Consider the following 18,097-nt stretch of genomic DNA (forward strand, 5'->3'; position numbering starts at 1 on the left):
TCTCTTCGCTACTACACGCAGAGACAAAGCAACAACGCGCGCATTAAATCCCATAGATGAGATGAATATTTACAATTATTATTAGGGTTTTAATTATATTCGAGTGCTGATTGCTTTGCTATAGTGTGCGTATCATAGTCACGCACGCTTATATCGCCTTCCGTTTCTCTACCACGGGTGCGCTTTAAAACCACGGCGCTGCAATTTTGCTTTCCTTTCCTTGATTCTTAGAGACAAAGCAACAATGCGCGCATGTGATCCCATAGATGAGATGAATACATATATATATAGAAAATTATCAGTCATAGCTCTCGTAGTCATAGCTCTCGTAGCCCTCTGGGCCGTTTCCTTTTTTTTTTGTTCTTTCGAAAGTAGTCCTATTAGGGTTATTATAATTACACGAAGGTATTTCGCCATCGTCAGCAGCAGTCCTTGAGATTAGCTGGCGGCTAGCCTAGCTAGTCTGGCGGCTTGCTCCCCACGCTATGCATGCCGCCCTCGCACCTTTTTAAGCTTTTCCTAAACGCTAGAGCTATACTATTGTGTCCGCGCAACCTTGAGCGATCGGAAAGCGCGTTTCCCCCTCTTGGCCGGCGGATAAGGGAGGCTTCGTTCCGGCCGCGAAGCCCCCCCACATCTCAGTAAGGTGCCTGGTGGTGGTCTCGTGCTGACGATGACCTCTCGGTGAGCGCATATTTCCCCCCTCATCTTCCCCCCCCCCTTTTCCCAAGAAATTATGCCCTTCAACCTGTCGCGGACTGTCGCGGACAACATCAGTCCCTTTCCACGTAAGTATGAGGCTCGGAGCAGGAGCTATGGCGCTTGAAAGTAACCTGGGGCCTGACGAACCAACCGACTGAGCCATCTTTCCGGGCAACATCCAAGGGTCATGAGTTCAAATCACGTGTCATGTTCCTTTTTTTCCCCTTTTTTCTATTTTTTTTTCTTTCTTTCTAATGTCTTTTCCTTTATTTAATCACTGTACGGGAACCCTCTTAAAAAATATATATATATATATACATCCTCAATTAGGTATGACGACACATGTGCAAGTCATAAATACCAGGTTCTCTGGTCGAGTGCCATCCGTGCGGTATAACCGATCTCAGATTGGTCAACCTTGACTGATCAAATAGGGCACCACTGTAGGTTAAATGAGGCATACAACTCCTGCGGGACCCGCCGTGGTTGCTCAGTGGCTATGGTGTTAGACTGCTGAGCACGAGGGCGCGGGATCGGATCCCGGCCACGGCGGCCGCATTTCGATGGGGGCGAAATGCGAAAACACCCGTGTACTTAGAATTAGGTGCACGTTAAAGAACCCCAGGTGGTCGAAATTTCCGGAGTCCTCCACTACGGCGTGCCGTATAATCAGAAAGTGGTTTTGTCACGTAAAACCCCATAATTTTATTTTTTAATTTAACTACTGCGGGGACGGTAGAGTATCTGTCTCCCTTGCAAGAGGACCGTGGTTCAAATCCCGGTGCCGCGCTATTCTCCACCGGAAAATACACAAAAAAAAAACGTGTGTTGAGAAAATTGCACAAACAGGCCTGGAGTGCGGCCTGATCCCGGCGACCAGAACCGGTAACGCACTCTCTCACCAGAGCAGGATTGGCCACCCTGGTGCAGTACTTGGCCACAACCTCCCATATGAATACAACAATCAAACCCCGGCCCTCAGTCCCCAGCAGCCGCGAAGCAACTGACCACGGCGGCGGTCAGATCTGTGACGCAGCAGAGGGTGCTAAGAATACCTGGCTCCGGACAGCCGCCATTGGAATCTGAACCTGGCAACGTTTAACGTTAGAACGTTATCTAGTGAGGCGAGTCTAGCAGTGTTATTGGAGGAATTAGAGGGTAGTAAATGGGATATAATAGGGCTCAGTGAGGTTAGGAGGACAAAAGAAGCATATACAGTGCTAAAAAGCGGGCACGTACTGTGCTACCGGGGCTTAGCTGAGAGACGAGAACTAGGAGTCGGATTCCTCATTAATAAGGAAATAGCTGGTAACATACAGGAATTCTATAGCATTAACGAGAGGGTGGCAGGTCTTGTTGTGAAACTTAATAAGAGGTACAAATTGAAGGTGGTACAAGTCTATGCCCCTACATGCAGTCATGATGACCAGGAAGTCGAAAGCTTTTATGAAGACGTGGAATTGGTGATGGGTAAAGTCAAAACAAAATACACTATACTGATGGGCGACTTCAATGCCAGGGTAGGCAAGAAGCAGGCTGGAGACAAGTCAGTGGGGGAATATGGCATAGGCTCTAGGAATAGCAGAGGAGAGTTATTAGTAGAGTTTGCAGAACAGAATAATATGCGGATAATGAATACCTTTTTCCGCAAGCGGGTTAGTCGAAAGTGGACGTGGAGGAGCCCGAATGGTGAGACTAGAAATGAAATCGACTTCATACTCTGCGCGAACCCTGGCATCATACAAGATGTAGACGTGCTCGGCAAGGTACGCTGCAGTGACCATAGGATGGTAAGAACTCGCATTAGCCTAGACTTGAGGAGGCAACGGAAGAAACTGGTACACAAGAAGCCAATCAATGAGTTAGCGGTATGAGGGAAACTAGAGGAATTCGGCATCAAGCTACAGAACAGGTATTCGGCTTAAACTCAGGAAGAGGACCTTAGTGTTGAAGCAATGAACGACAATCTCATGGGCATCATTAAGGAGTGCGCAATAGAAGTCGGTGGTAACGCCGTTAGACAGGAAACCAGTAAGCTATCGGAGGAGACAAAAGATCTGATCAAGAAACGCCAATGTATGAAAGCCTCTAATCCTACAGCTAGAATAGAACTGGCGGAACTTTCTAAGTTAATCAACAAGCGTAAGACAGCGGATATCAGGAACTATAATATGGATAGAATTGAACAGGCTCTCAGGAACGGAGGAAGCCTAAAAACAGTGAAGAAGAAACTAGGAATAAGCAAGAACAGATGTTTGCATTGAGAGACAAAGCCGGCAATATCGTTACTAATATGGATGAGATAGTTCAAGTAGCTGAGGAGTTCTACAGAGATTTATACAGTACCAGTGGCACCTACGACGATCGTGGAAGCGAAAATAGCCTAGAGGAATTCGAAATCCCGCAGGTAACGCCAGAAGAAGTAAAGAAAGCCTTAGGAGCTATGCAAAGGGGGAAGGCAGCTGGGGAGGATCAGGTAACAGCAGATTTGTTGAAGGATGGTGGTCAGATGGTTCTAGAGAAACTGGCCACCCTGTATACGCAATGCCTCATAACCTCGAGCGTACCGGAATCTTGGAAGAACACTAACATAATCCTAATCCATAAGAAAGGGGACGCCAAAGACTTGAAAAATTATAGACCGATCAGCTTACTGTCCGTCGCCTACAAAGTATTTACTAAGGTAATCGCAAATAGAATCAGGAACACCTTAGACTTCTGTCAACCAAAGGACCAGGCAGGATTCCGTAAAGGCTACTCAACAATAGACCATATTCACACTATCAATCAGGTGATAGAAAAATGTGCAGAATATAACCAACCCTTATATATAGCTTTCATTGATTACGAGAAAGCGTTTGATTCAGTCGAAACCTCAGCAGTCATGGAGGCATTACGGAATAAGGGTGTAGATGAGCCATATGTAAAAATACTGGAAGATATCTATAGCGGCTCGACAGCCACCGTAGTGCTCCACAAAGAAAGCAACAAAATCCCAATAAAGAAAGGCGTCAGACAGGGAGATACGATCTCTCCAATGCTATTTACCGCATGTTTACAGGAGGTATTCAGAGACCTGGAGTGGGAAGAATGGGGGATAAAAGTTGATGGAGAATACCTTAGCAACTTGCGATTCGCTGATGATATTGCCTTGCTTAGTAACTCAGGAGACCAATTGCAATGCATGCTCACTGACCTGGAGAGGCAAAGCAGAAGGGTGGGTCTGAAAATTAATCTGCAGAAAACTAAAGTAATGTTTAACAGTCTCGGAAGAGAACAGCAGTTTACAATAGGTAGCGAGGCACTGGAAGTGGTAAGGGAATACATCTACTTAGGGCAGGTAGTGACCACGGATCCGGATCATGAGACTGAAATAACCAGAAGAATGGGCTGGGATGCGTTTGGCAGGCATTCTCAAATCATGAACAGCAGGTTGCCACTATCCCTCAAAAGGAAAGTGTATAACAGCTGTGTATTACCAGTACTCACATATGGGGCAGAAACCTGGAGGCTTACGAAAAGGGTTCTGCTGAAATTGAGGACGACGCAACGAGCTATGGAAAGAAGAATGATAGGTGTAACGTTAAGGGATAAGAAAAAGCAGATTGGGTGAGGCAACAAACGCGGGTAAATGACATCTTAGTTGAAATAAAGAAAAAGAAATGGACATGGGCCGGACATGTAATGAGGAGGGGAGATAACCGATGGTCATTAAGGGTTACGGACTGGATTCCAAGGGAAGGGAAGCGTAGCAGGGGGCGGCAGAAAGTTACGTAGGTGGGCGGATGACATTAAGACGTTTGCAGGGACAACATGGCCACAATTAGTACATGACCGGGGTAGTTGGAGAAGTATGGGAGAGGCCTTTGCCCTGCAGTGGGCGTGACTAGGCTGATGATGATGATGATGAGAGTAAAACTCGTCTCCGGCATTCCGTTACACGGAGGAGGACCAGTCGTTTAGCCAGATGGGTGGAGGTGCAAATGTGAGCGGCCTGCAGCCATCTGGTGGCGCACAGCTCAACCAGGCAAACACAGAGCTAATAAAAAAAAATTATGGGGTTTTACGTGCCCCAATTACAATATGATTATGAGGCACTTCATGGGGGGGACTCCGGATTCATTTTTACCAACTGGGATTCTTTAATGTGCACCTAAGTCTAAGTACACGGGTGTTTTTACATTTCACCCCCATCACAACGTGGCTGCTATGGCCGGGATCTGATCCTGCAACCTCATGCTTAGCACCACCGCAACACCAAAGCCACTAAGCAACCACAGCGGATAGAGCTAATATAGCAGTAACCAAGTGTATTCTACTTTGTATATTTTCAACAGCAGCATAACCGTGAAAAGTTTTTTAAAATATTTAAAATGTTTCACATTTGGTTAGAGTAATATTAGCTTTGCGTTTGGTTGGTTAAGCTCTGCGCCATCAGGTGGCTGCACCATGCAGGCCGCTCAGGTCACTCACGTTTACACTAAAGCCCCTCCATCACACCAGCAGTGGTATGGAGGGACTTTTGTTTATGCCTCTGCTTATCCATCAAAATGCCTAGTTTGCATGCGTTTACTGGACACGCTTGGCGCTGTGACAGAACGCTCGCAATGCATACAGCTTGGATAGCTCTCACTGGGGATCAATGGCCATGTGGCTATATGTATACTCACTACAATATGTATGCTTAAAGAGACCGAAGAAATGGCCATAGTACAAGCTTTCGGTAAAAGAAACGAATTTTCTGCCATTTGGCCAGTTATAGTTGCCAGTATCTCACAAAGCTCTTTCTGGTATAGAAAACTTTTATTTTGGGGCTTGACATCCCAAAACTGCACAGTATCTTATGAGGGACACTGTAGTGGAGGTCTCTGAATTGATCTGACCACATGGGCTTTTTTAATGTTCACAAAAAGCATGGTACACAAGCATGTTTACATTCTACCCCCATCAAGACGCAGACACTGCAGCCTTCTGGTCTAAGTCAGCTACTGGCATCTTGAAGTAAGATGTGAAAAGAAAAGCAAGAGAGAGCAAGAAGAATGTGAGGTCCACATACCAACAACCGGGCACGCAAGATGAGAGGGACAAGGACCTTCTCGGAGGTGAACTTTTCTCGGGAGTACATGTCCATGAAAGCATCTACCAGCACCTTGAGGACTGCAGGATCCCAAGTGGAGATTGTTTGGTATGATGAGGTCAGGTAGCCACTGAAGATGTGCACCAAGTACATAAGGCAGATGTATGGTGAGCTCAAATTGTACACAATGGTCTGCTTGTTACCCCGGCCACGTAGAGCTGTGTAGGAGACATCAATAATGAACGATTGGTATCGGACACACAAAAAGCATTAAAAAATAGCTTTGATGGTGCTCTAAAACAAAGCTCCACTCTAATGGAACATGTACATTTTTCACACCGTGAATGCATACATACACACATCACCTCTAAAAAATAGAAAGCAAGAGCATATGGCCTGCGCTCCACATCTGATGCTTATGGTACCAACAGCCAACTAGGAAAGGCTTGACAGCTACTAGAGCCAACAATAGGCAGCCGGAAGAACTATGAATGCCAAGCCACAGCTACGGTTGAGTAAAGAAAGCTCTAAGCAGCATCTGCCGTTGCTGGGAGCATCCGTGAAGGTTACGGCAGTGGTCTCGTGACAGCATATCATACATGTGTCCCAAGTCATACATGTGTCCTCACACTGGTTTTTCGTAAACGGGATTGCATAGATAACCATGACAGGGTGCACGTCGTCCTGAAGGCAACAGCATAGCAGCCGATACTTGCACTGGCAAGTGCCTTGAGCGCTCGTACATACTACCGCCAAACTTGGCGTTATAAGGTGCCAACATGCCTTGTCTTCGATGCTTGTGCAATATTATTAAACATTCGGGAAGTCGTACAATTTGAAGTGAACACAACCATTTAGTCATAGTTTTATGTGTGCAATGCATAAGAGCTGCTATGTCAGTGCTAGCCAATGCATGTAAAATCCAAACTTTAGGTGAGCAACAGGTCACACTCTAATTTATTATATATGCAAGGTGTCCCAGCTAACTTCAACCATAGATTAAAAATATGCGAATGCCACATAGCTGGACAGAACCAAGGTAATGTTGTTTGCCGTCGCATGGAGACACTCAATTTTTTTTTATTCTACCTAGTTACTTAGTCTGAAGAAATCAACTTCTCAAATATTATAGTCAGATGAAAAGTGTCAATGAGAAAATTGAAGAGCAACACAGAAAACTCCCGATACAGCTTTCTGTTACTGAATACGTGCTACATGAAAGTGTTTTTCTGAGCGTAAAAAAAGCCTACGAATGCACACAAAGTGCCTCGAGCGGCCAGTCTCGCGGCAATTTTAGTTGCATTTGCAGGCTTCTTTCACGCTCGGAAACACACTTTTATGAAGCACGCATTGAGCAACAGAAAGCTGTATCGGGAGTTTTTCATGTCGCACTACAATTTTCTCATTGACACTTTTAATCTAATTATAATATTTGAGAAGTTGATTAATTAAGACTAATGATATAATTAGGCAGGATGAAAATAATAATAATTTGACTATCTCCAAGCAACGGCAAACATTACCTTGGTTGTGTCCAGCTACACAGCATTCGCATATTTTTTAACTCTGGCGAAAGTTAGCTGGGACACCCTGTATGTATGTATGTATGTATGTATGTATGTATGTATATGTGTGTATATACATATTACCAGACCAAGGACGGGACAAGAAAGCAAACACAGACATAGCACATCTTCTATGTCTTTCGTGTTCCATTGTCGCATTTTTTTATTTGTTTTTCATAATAACTCCTCACCGACTAGCTCAACTCTGTATCCAACCCCTTACTGACTGCAATGCCTGGATGGTTGTTTTCATTAACCTTTTTTTTTTTTTTTGGCAAGCACACACCCATTTCTGTGGGCTCGTCTTTCTCCTGAACACCCGCCGCTCATGTATCCCGCTCTTCCTTTTTCCACTGTATTTACTATGTACAATAAGCTATCAAATCAAAGCAATGTGTGCCTAAAATGTTGACAAGCCTTCATGCTTTGATGCCAAGGCCAGTGGAAACAGCATCGACATGAAGGATGACGGCAGTAGCTTGTTAACACCGCCATCAAGCTATAGGTCTCGTGCGTTGCCGTCAAATCAGATATGCAGTTCAACTGCGACGAATGCTGGCAAAAGACCTGTGTTCCCTGCTTGCTGGCCCGCAGGGGTGGTGAGGGTGCCCACTACTGATGCAAAAAATGTATGCGGTGAAAAAAAACCAACGTCTGTCTATTGTTTACATGCATAAATGTCACAACGGCTATAATTACACCACCTGGAAGCTTGCGAAAGTGCAATTTTATCGATTTTCCTGAAAATCATTTGAGACACAAGGTAAACAAACACATCTTTTCTTAACTTCTGCTCACTCTCTCAGATATTATTAGGACATAAATGTGCCCATTGCGTTCACTTATTATTTTTAGTGAATGTATAACGAATCAAAACACAAGCCAATCCATGCAGGTGCACCAAGAAAAAAACTGGAGAGTTCAGTTTTGTTGTACCTACTTTCATTTACGGCCTTACCTGACAGCGCGAGCTCGCTTTTAAGCTCAGCCAGTATTCACAAAAACTTGTTACACTAGAATATTCGCAAGAGCAAATTACAGCCAATAACTGCAATGCCTAACAGTTATTAGCGATGGCGGCTGGCCGACAGCAAAGAGTACTTATGAACAAGATTTAGGAGTTCAAGCCGGGCTCAGGTAGCCTGTTCTTGGTTGGCACGTGCAGAGCTGTAGTGCCAGCCGCCGCATGCACCAAGCTGGCTATAAGAATGTAGGTTTCTAAAATGCAAGCACTACAAAACAGGGTTACAATTATAACAGAAATGAGTAGCATAAAAACAGCATGCTCAGGTCTATGTGCACATCATACTCCACATTTTTTAATGTGATTAGCAGTTTTTGCCCACGCATTTTGAGCCTATAAATCTATCTAGCCTCTTACACCAACCCAGTGACAACCAAGTTGACTACCAGCTTGGGTCACTAGTTATATGCTCCTGTTCAGGATCCAATCGTGGTCACTCTATCGTCTTCTAGCTTCATCATCCGAGTCTCATCATGCTTTCATCACACCTTTTACACAAACTAAGTGGATCAATTTTTCTAATAGCTTGGACCACTAAGTTTGTGCTCTTGGTTGTGATGCCGATGTGGTCGTTGCATGCACAGGATTCCAACTTCATCGTCCGATTCTCATCATGCTCTTATCATGACACTGTTGTCATACAGTTATGCATTTGTTGTCGTACATTGTCATGATGCCATCGTCATTCCAGCTTTGTCAACCGACTCTCATCATATTGCCATTGTCAGACTTTTCACAGCAACAGAGAGAACCAAGTTCTCTAACAGCTTGTACCACGAGGTGTGTGCTCATGGCTGTGATACCGTCGTGGTCAGTGCATCGTCGAGGTTCCAGCTTCGTTATGCGACTCTCGTCATCAACATTCATCATGAATTCATTGTCACTGTCATACTGTTGTCGTGATGCTAACGAGGTCATTCCATTGTTGTCATTCCGGCTTCATCCTCCAACTCTCGTCATACTGTCATCATCACACCTTTTATGCTGACTGAGTGGACCAAGGACCAAGTTCTCCAAATAGCTTAGGTCATTAGGTGTGTACTCAAGGTTGCAAGGCATTTGTGGTAGTTACAACATCGTGATTCCAGCTCTGCCATCCCACTTTCGTAATGCTCTCATCATCACGCCATCATTGTCAACAGTTGCCCTGCATTCATTGTCATACTGTCGTTGTGAAGCCATTGTCGTTAACAGTTACCACGCATTCACTATCATACCGTCATTGTGAAGCCATTTCGATCATCCCATTGTTGTTATCCAGCTTTGTCGTTATATTCTTGTCCCACCTTTTACGCCAAGTGGACCAAGATCTCCAATAGCTTGGACCACTCGGTGTGTGCTTGTAATGCCGTTGTAGTAGTTAGTAGTTGCAATGTTGCGATGCCAGCTTTATTGGCCAACTTTCCATTGCACCATCCTTGTAATACAGCCATGCATCCACTGTTGTGATGTTGCCATGATGACATCGTAGTCATTCCATTGTCCTCATTCCAGCTTCGTCATCTGGCTCTCATCATGCCGTCATTATCCCGCCAGCCCAGTGAAGCAAGGTGTTTAAAAGTTTTGGCCTCTAGGTATGTATACATGTGATGCCATTGTAGTGGATGCACGGTCGCCACTCCAGCTTTGTCATCCGATTTTCATCTTGCCGTCGTCGGCGTTGCGTCTTCATATAGCCGCTGTCAAGCCATCACCCAGTCTTCATACCATTGTCGTCATACATTCCTCATCATTCCATCATCGCCACGATGTGGTTGTCATGCTGTCATGCTCATGGGCGCCATGGGCAAGCATTATAGCAACACAGCTAAATACAGGGGGATATTATATGCGCATATATCTGAACCAACAGGAGTCTGACAATGACCTCTAGAGATTTGAAGTATGTGTCGCCTGCATTACAGTGTTGCTACAGTGCTTGAAGGCTAATTGCATCACCGTCGACAGTCATCGTGGGGCTCTTTCGGATGTTTTTTTATTTTTTGTCACGCACTTTCCGAAGATTTTCGGCAAAGCGACGGTACTGCTGATTTCTTTCCTCAGCAATACATGGTTAGTGGGGTACAAAGGAGCTTCGCGAACCAAACTACTTCGTCTGAAGTACTCGTCAACGTTACTTTTCCTTACGCTGGCGCCGCCATACGAGCGGACGAGGCGAAAGACTAATGCACAGCGCGCCCGCTCTACGAGCACTCCACTGATGCACAGTAACAACGCGAAGATTACGCCATGAAGTGAAATGTTCAGGCAAGTCGCGCTTGGTAAAACGGGGCGCAACGAGAACACGACGGCATGCGGCTGCTAGTGCTGTCAAGCGGAAATAAAAACACGTTTTATACACCATCCAACTTATAGCTGAATGAAAACTCGTGGTGCGTCACCTTTCACGGCATTGCCCATCTGGTATTTGAGGGCATGCTCGAGCACGAAGATCTCCACCGGTCTCATTGTCGCCGGTGTCAACGGTCTAAAGACTTCAGGCTTCGATCGCGGCGACAGATTGCTGAAAGGAAATCAAAACAAAAGTATACGTGTAAATAGCTGCGTGTCTTCAGGAACAATTAACAGCAATAGTTACTCTTGAACAATTGCAGTTACTTGAGGGCAAGCAGGCCCTTGTCCATGGAGAAAAGAAAATGCCCCTGTCGTACGAGAGAAGTTAGCAACAGGCGGCAACGTAGAGCCTTTGGATACGACAGCTATCAAGATTTTTTGGCCCTTTCGCCGCTTTGGCTTTGGCTTCGCGCCATGAGATTGTTGCCGACTTGCAAGCGCCGCTCCTTCAAATTCGTCGTCTGGTACACTTCGGAAAGCTCGGAAAGGGCCGGTGGCATTTTTTAACGTTACTTGCGTTTTCGGAAGACACGAAAAAAAAGAAAAGAAAGAAAAAGCTACAATTACAACACACATAAATCCTAAGCATCCCAGTGAATGCGTTTTTTATGGTTTGGTCGGTCACGTCAAAGGCGACGAGTTCGTTTGCAAGGACGAGGTCGTCGACTTTGGTGGCGAGATGGGACGGCGTCGACTTCAAAAGTAGCATGACAAAGTGAGAGAAAAATTAGAGCTAAGAATCCTAGGAAGGAGAAGGTGAATAACATCAACAAAAGCAACGACCCGCGAATGTAAAACCCAAGCGAAAGTAATCCTAATATTACTAATATCTGATTCCCAGCTCCTAAAGCAATTAGTTTGCTATTTTGTGATGGTTTTAAGCGGCCTAAAAGGGCTACTTTTCCTTTTTACTTAAGATGGAGACAGTATATAAAGCCCCTCCATCAACGTTTTCGCCGACTTTTAACGCGATAGCGTTAAGGAGCTCGTGTCGCAGAAAAGCCGGTGTCGTCGGCGTCGGGTGTCGGCGTCGGCGGCGTTGACCGTGAGCGATAAATCACGGCAGGCGCTTCATAAATAAAAAGCAACTTCCAAGATTGGCCCGGTGGGAATCGAACCCAGGTCTCCGGAGTGTGAGACGGAGACGCTACCACTCAGCCACGAGTTCGATGCTTCCAAGCGGTGCAAACGCGCCTCTAGTGAATGCGGTGTTGCCTTCGAAACGAGCCGTGGAAAGTTATACTGCGGTGTATATCGGTAATTATGAACATGTAACGTACAGAAGTCACAATTACACGAGTTGCGAAGTGCGTTTCCGCTGCATTTCTTCTGCGCTTTCCGCACACGCAGAGCCATCTTGCGGCAAACACAGAAGACCCCCTCCTCTCAATGTACGGCGCTGCCCCGACAGGAGGCGCGCCGCGCGCGCATTGGGACCGCTGCCAGGCGCGTCGCAGGACTCCCTCTCCCCTGACGACGCTTCGCCGTGCATCCGGTTTAGATTACTATCTATCTCTCTGCCCGTGCCGATCACGACGTTTGGCTGGCGTAGATCGTTTCCCCTCCGAGACACCGAGTTCTTTGGTTCGTTTCGTTCGCTCAGGCGCACGTTTCGTTGACGCGCCGAACGCTGCGTTGCTCGACGCTCACCGCGTGATAGGTGGGCGCTAAGTCCGATGCGGGGCGCATCGTAAGTGATTGCTGTGCCGTAGCGCATTGTCTTATACCCCTTGGCGGGTCGACGGGAACGCTGTCGCGTCCCACTCTTGAAGGCGAAGCTTAAGCGTCCTCCAATTTTTCGCCGACTTTTCGCCGACCAAAGGCGTCGGCGTCGGCGCGTGGATGGAGGGCAAGGAGGAAGGAAACTGAGGAGACATGCGTTTCCCCGCAGGCCGGCTGAGGCCGGTGAACACGGAGGAAGGAGGAGAGGCCCTACCCCCTCCGCACGCTAGGAGAAAAGTGTGGCGAAAATGACGTATAGGTTCTCATTTTTTTTGTTGCTTTGTAATTTTTTTTTTTTTGCTGCATGGTTATGTTTTTTGGCGCCACAATGGCGGCGTTGTTCTGATTTTTTGAGCGCTCACACGTGTTGCTCTGGTAGGTTTCGTGCCGTGGCAAAGGTGCTGTGTGCGCGGGTTTGCGTTAGTCACCGTGTCTTGTTGCGCTGTGTACCTGCACCGTGCTCTGCCGGATGTTGCGCGAGCGCGCGAAACCACGCGCAGCGCGGCGTGGTTTCGCGAAAGATGTAAACAAGAGAGGAGGGTGGCACAAAAGGCGGAGCATCGCCTTGAGCAACGCCAACTACCGGCTTCACTTTTGCTTCACAAAGAGTGACGTCAGGGCCTCTCCTTAGTTTCCTTCCTCCGTGCCGGTGAACAACCCACGAAACACAAAACCTCTTAAAAACTTCTTGAAATGGCTACAAACGGCTATAGACCTCTTGGTCTATGATAAGACTGAAAATAGAATTTCTTCTAAACATAACCTCAGCACTTGGAATATGCTAACATATATTCTATCTGCGGCAAAACCCACTACGGGTGTCACTAGAGTCTGTTTTGGTAAACGCATTCAGAATGTCTAACTCAAGAACTTTTCTAGATCTTTTTGTCTAAAAGTGCATAAAATGCCAAACGACGTGTTAAATGTGCGGCTACCGTCGGCCGTCGACGTTAGCGAATAAAATACGCCTCAGACAAATCGAACTCGTTCGAAGCAACATAAGTTAATTGGCTTTAATATTAAATAATTTCACACCAGAACTTCAACAATCAAGGGCGTGTTATTGTTTTCCATACAGGGCGCGCACACGACGCCTGGAAACCATTCTATGCTCGCGCAGAAGCAGGAGCGAAATGCCGGTGTTGCACAGCGGTGTCACAGAGCCACCGCGCTGCGACCACTTCGGCGGCACAATCCAAATTTGTCGGACATCTCATTCTGTGCTGGAAACACTGGGAGGCAGGAAGTTTGAAAAAAACGGCCACTCCCGCCCGCAATGTCTCGGTCGTAGGTTCGTTATGCCAGTTGTTCAAGCCGTTCTGTACATTTATACTGGATATTAACTGGAGTCATTTAGCTGTGCTGATGCTGTTTGCCGTGTGTTTTGCATCAGTGCTTCGTGACATCGGCTGTATTGCGTGTTTTCGCCGACGGCTTAATACCACAATGGCGGGATCTGCGTTCGCCGCCTTCGTGTCTCGGTGCGTCTTTGTACGTCGCACGTTCGGATAACACTTTTTCCGGTAAGTGAAATACATTGCGCTTCGTTTTTCGTCAACAATGTGAATATATTTAGGCGTTAGCCGCGGCAATTCTTGATATATGGGCTCTTCTGCCCTGCTAGTTTTCGTCATTACTTTTATACACGAGGGTTCTGCTTGTGTTCAGCCGTTCAGCACTACCGCGCTCCACGACTTCCGCAACAACAGTCAGAACTTTGCCCTGGTTGTTAGCCTGTGGTTAACGTAGCACGAGCCAACCGAAAGGAGTGCATTCGAAGATGACGCGCTGGCTGTAATGCTGAACCAGACTGAACTCGCCTTATTTTGTGTCCTTTTGTACTTACGTGTGCGCGCGTGTGTCAGTGACTATGCAGTTTGTAGCTATCCCACTTTATAGCAAAACAAAAATTATAACTGCAATGTTTACTTCATCTATACAATTCCAAATTAAATCGTCTGCTGATGTACAAATTTCACTTGTTTTGTTCTAAATAAGCAGCAAAACCTTTAACCTAGTAGGTGCTTCATCTGGGAGTGAAATCACGACAGCTGGAATGAATGACTGTGACTGGGTCACCTTATGTGTAATTGCAAATCTGCCTTTCAACTGACTTGATGCTATCTTATTTTGTCCCTTTCACTCTATAGACGGCTGGACATCCTTCTTGTACCTTGGCGCTAGCTGGATGATGGGACCTCATCATGATCAGTGTAAGCCAATGTACTGTACCCTCTCTGGTCCTCCCAGTGCTTTTTATGTGGGTTAAGGCCAGGGAGCGCTTCGTGGTAAAATAGCTAGTTGGTGCCTCACCAACGGCCATTTTTTAGCTGTGGTCCATTATAAGCTGCCACTATTATAACCAATTTCTCAGTGCCAGTGTACATACACAGTTCTGCTAATAATTAGTTTCCCTAAGCCTTACAAAATTTACCTGTAGGTAGTTATTGCTATGTAAGAACTCACAAATTAACTCTGCTTTGTCATAGAAGTATTCCATACATGAGTAAACATTTTCTACAACAGTGTACATTACACCTTGCTTCCCTAATGCACAAATGTATTCAAGCCATTATTTGATTAGTTTGGTATTCTAAATGTTTTCTGTGTGATTTAGTTTCTTTACAGGAACTTACTGTACCGCATCAGCAAGCAGTCTTATTTAAGATTTATGTGTGCTGTAAAAGGTGTGCTTTGCCGCTAGAATTGATAAAACATGGGCCAAGGCTTCCATACAAGGACAAACTTCAATTTCGTTCTACCACCATGAGCACTTGGCTGGTGCTTGCAAAATGAATCGCATCAAGTAGCTTGTGCCAGACTGTTTTTTAACCTTATTTTGAGGAGATCACAAAGTGATCTGTGGATGCGCCTGCGTCTGAGATATAGATTGCGCTGCAACATATGTGCGTGTAGAACAGGCATGATGCTGAGGGTTCCAGCAGTTTGCAGAGGTGCTTTTAAAATTTTGTCATGACTGCAATTTTACCTGTGCTGTTTTTTATCACCTATTTCAAGAATATCATTGGATGTGTTATCAGAATTTATCAATCTATTTGCCCTGGCCCATTAGCCTGCCACATTTGCCTCTTCACTAGGTGGGCAATTATTCTGCATGGACCATTACTTGAATACACCTTTTTGTGTGCAGTAGCTTCTCAGTTGCAAGTCAGCATAGATGCTCAGAATTACCTGAGAGTATAGATACACTGATAATTTGCCACCTATACGAATCACTTCGCACTTTCTCACGCAAACAGCATGTTAACACTTCCAAGTCAGCGGGCAATGTTATCGTTTGATCACATCATGAGATACTTTCAACTTTGTATGAAGCATCATCCAAGGCGTTGCATCATTTGTGTGAGGTATTGCCCGAAGCCAATTAGGGTCACTTGAAAATGTATCAACAAAAGTGATTGATCCAGCTAGGAGTGTTACTTTGGAACACTACTTTATCACCAGTCCTCCTTTGCATGCTACCTGCTTACTCTGTACTGTGTCATGTTTAAGTTTGAAAGAAAGGCAACAGCTAGGCAGCGCAAAATGCCAAACTTGCTTTTAGTTCAACAATATAAGACGCTATTTAACTTAATTAAGTTAGTATATCATTTACCTGCAGAGTGAATTACTGTTTTAAACTGATTATATTTTGCAGGAAGCTTCTCAGACTTGTTTGACAGGTTGATAAGTGGCTTTTTAGCCACAAAACACCATACAATAATTTAAAGGCTGACTTTGACTCTGCTATGCAACTTAATGACTATATGCCAGGAACAAGGCCTCTGAGTTGGGGCGCTGGCTAACACTCCCAGTGTTCTACTAGGACACATAAATACCCAAGAAAGTGGATGGGAAAACGACGCCGCTGTAGCTCAATTGGTAGAGCATAGCACGCGAAATGCGAAGGTTGTGGGTTCAGTTCCCACCTGCGGCAAAGTGTTTTTTCATCTACTTTAATTTCCATTAATTTATCGTTTATTTAATTTATTAAGCACAAGTAATTTCCCCTATGTTGTCCTTGGTGTCAGTGTTTGTTGGCTTCTCATGATAGGAAATATACTAGTCATTTTAAACATCATCGCATACATACCTTAAGATACCCGTAATTTAAGAGAAAGGAATGCTTAAATTTATTTTTAATGTGAGCCAAACTTCTTACGTAGCACATATTGCTAATTGAAGTTCCAATTTCAACATTCCCATTTCCTCCCTTGCCCTTTTTTTCCTGTTATGTGCAGGTATTGCTTTCCTATGTCTACAAGAACCGTCATGGGTGGCCTGTGACAGCAAGCTTTTGTGGGCAGCCAGTGCTCTCCTACGAAGGCTGGCCTACTCTGGCAGCGGCGGCAATCATCTTCAAGATTTATCGATGATCACCTTTGCTGCTATTTGTCACTCTTCTTAATTACACTTTCTGCATCTTTTCTAATCTATTAGGTAATAAAGTATGAGTATGTGATATGGTGTGAAGTTGATGCCTTGCTGTATTTTAGCTTGCAATCACCTTTCATGCATGAAAAGCTCATCATACAATTTATGAAAAAAGAAATAACAGCATATTATGATTTATCTTTCAGTATCTTGTAACATGCAACATACAAGGAATTCACTAATGGATGGTATGCCGAAGAACTGGCCATTATTTCTGCGTGATGCTGTGCAAGCATTTGGCGTTGCCTTACAAGAGGCACCCGGAAAGTAAGTTACAATTTACTTTTAAATGAAGCATGGACATCAGAAAAAATATATTTATATGTATTGCTAGTTAGAGTGGTTCGCAGAGTGTTTTTTCCAGATGTGTACTATCCTTTATTTCTTAACTCATTGCAGCACAGTGTTCTGTTTCGTATACTGGTGTAAGGCTATTGTGCCCCCTGTAGCTGAAACCAGGATATAATTTTTGCCTGAACTGCAGCATCACTGACAAAATTTTTCTTTGCTAGAAACTCTTTCAATTTGGTGGAGACCCAGCAGGGCGAAGTTTTGTCAATAATGGTGTGTTTCACGCAGAGATGTTCTTGTTTAGGTCAATGAGTGAACATTGGAAGTATATCAGCATACAATACAGATCTTGTTTGATTTGCAAAATAATTCTGACAGGTGGCATTCAATTGATTGGTCTAATTAAAAAGCACAAATTGACCAATGAGGCTGTACTACACTATTCCCATGTTTCACATCTGGAAAAACTACCTCTGCATCACTCTATCCGACAATATAAACTTTCTTTTTCTGATGTCCATGCCTCGTTTAAAATAAATTGTAACTGTGGGCAAACGTGTTACTGTAAGAGCTGCCGCAAAAATTTGAGGGAATGTCTAATAAAAGTCTTCTGTTGTTCTTGTCAAGCTGTCCATTAGCCAACTTTTAGCGTAACGTTAGCAGGGCTAACTGAAGTACTTCTAGACGTCCATGGCTACAAAATGTCTTGATCAAGACAGCTACTAGGCTTTTGAATTAGCCGTTGAAGACAGCTTTTAGACATCAAATAGCTGCTTGCGTGTTTCGTGGGAATAGAAGGCAGCATCCACGTGACCCTGCGTTCCCGGATGTTGGTTCCCTAAGTTGGTTTCCAACTGTCTCTATGAGGCCACTGAATACCTATAGTGTGTCACGTGATTGGGGAGGTTTCTTCCTTGTATCCACTCAGGAGCCGAAAAAGTTCGCTTA

General features: G+C 44.9%; 1 protein-coding gene and 1 long non-coding RNA gene across 4 annotated transcripts in view; one reads left to right on the plus strand and one right to left on the minus strand.

Annotated features, from left to right (window-relative positions):
* The window catches only part of LOC135909089 (uncharacterized), a 98,557-nt gene extending 87,436 nt beyond the window's left edge, over positions 1-11,121 (minus strand). For 2 of the 3 annotated variants that reach the window (XR_010566567.1, XM_065440924.1), the window contains exons 1-3: positions 10,967-11,121; positions 10,750-10,871; positions 5,759-5,997 (exon numbers count right to left, since the gene is read on the minus strand). Coding sequence is in view for 2 of the 3 variants with exons in the window: in XM_065440924.1 (XP_065296996.1) it covers positions 5,759-5,997; positions 10,750-10,871; positions 10,967-10,992 (387 nt within the window). In the remaining variant the exon portion in view is untranslated. Of the gene's footprint in view, positions 1-5,758; positions 5,998-10,749; positions 10,872-10,946 lie in introns of all 3 variants that reach the window. The other variant, XM_065440925.1, reaches the window with a different exon arrangement.
* A 2,444-nt stretch (positions 11,122-13,565) lies between these two features.
* On the plus strand, positions 13,566-16,886 carry LOC135909116 (uncharacterized). The gene is made up of 3 exons (XR_010566582.2): positions 13,566-13,947; positions 14,575-14,637; positions 16,666-16,886. It is a non-coding gene; the product is annotated as an uncharacterized lncRNA (long non-coding RNA).
* Positions 16,887-18,097: the final 1,211 nt, after the last annotated feature.

Source organism: Dermacentor albipictus, unplaced genomic scaffold (genome assembly GCF_038994185.2).
Source record: "Dermacentor albipictus isolate Rhodes 1998 colony unplaced genomic scaffold, USDA_Dalb.pri_finalv2 scaffold_24, whole genome shotgun sequence".
In the NCBI taxonomy this organism is placed as follows: Eukaryota; Metazoa; Arthropoda; class Arachnida; order Ixodida; family Ixodidae; genus Dermacentor; species Dermacentor albipictus.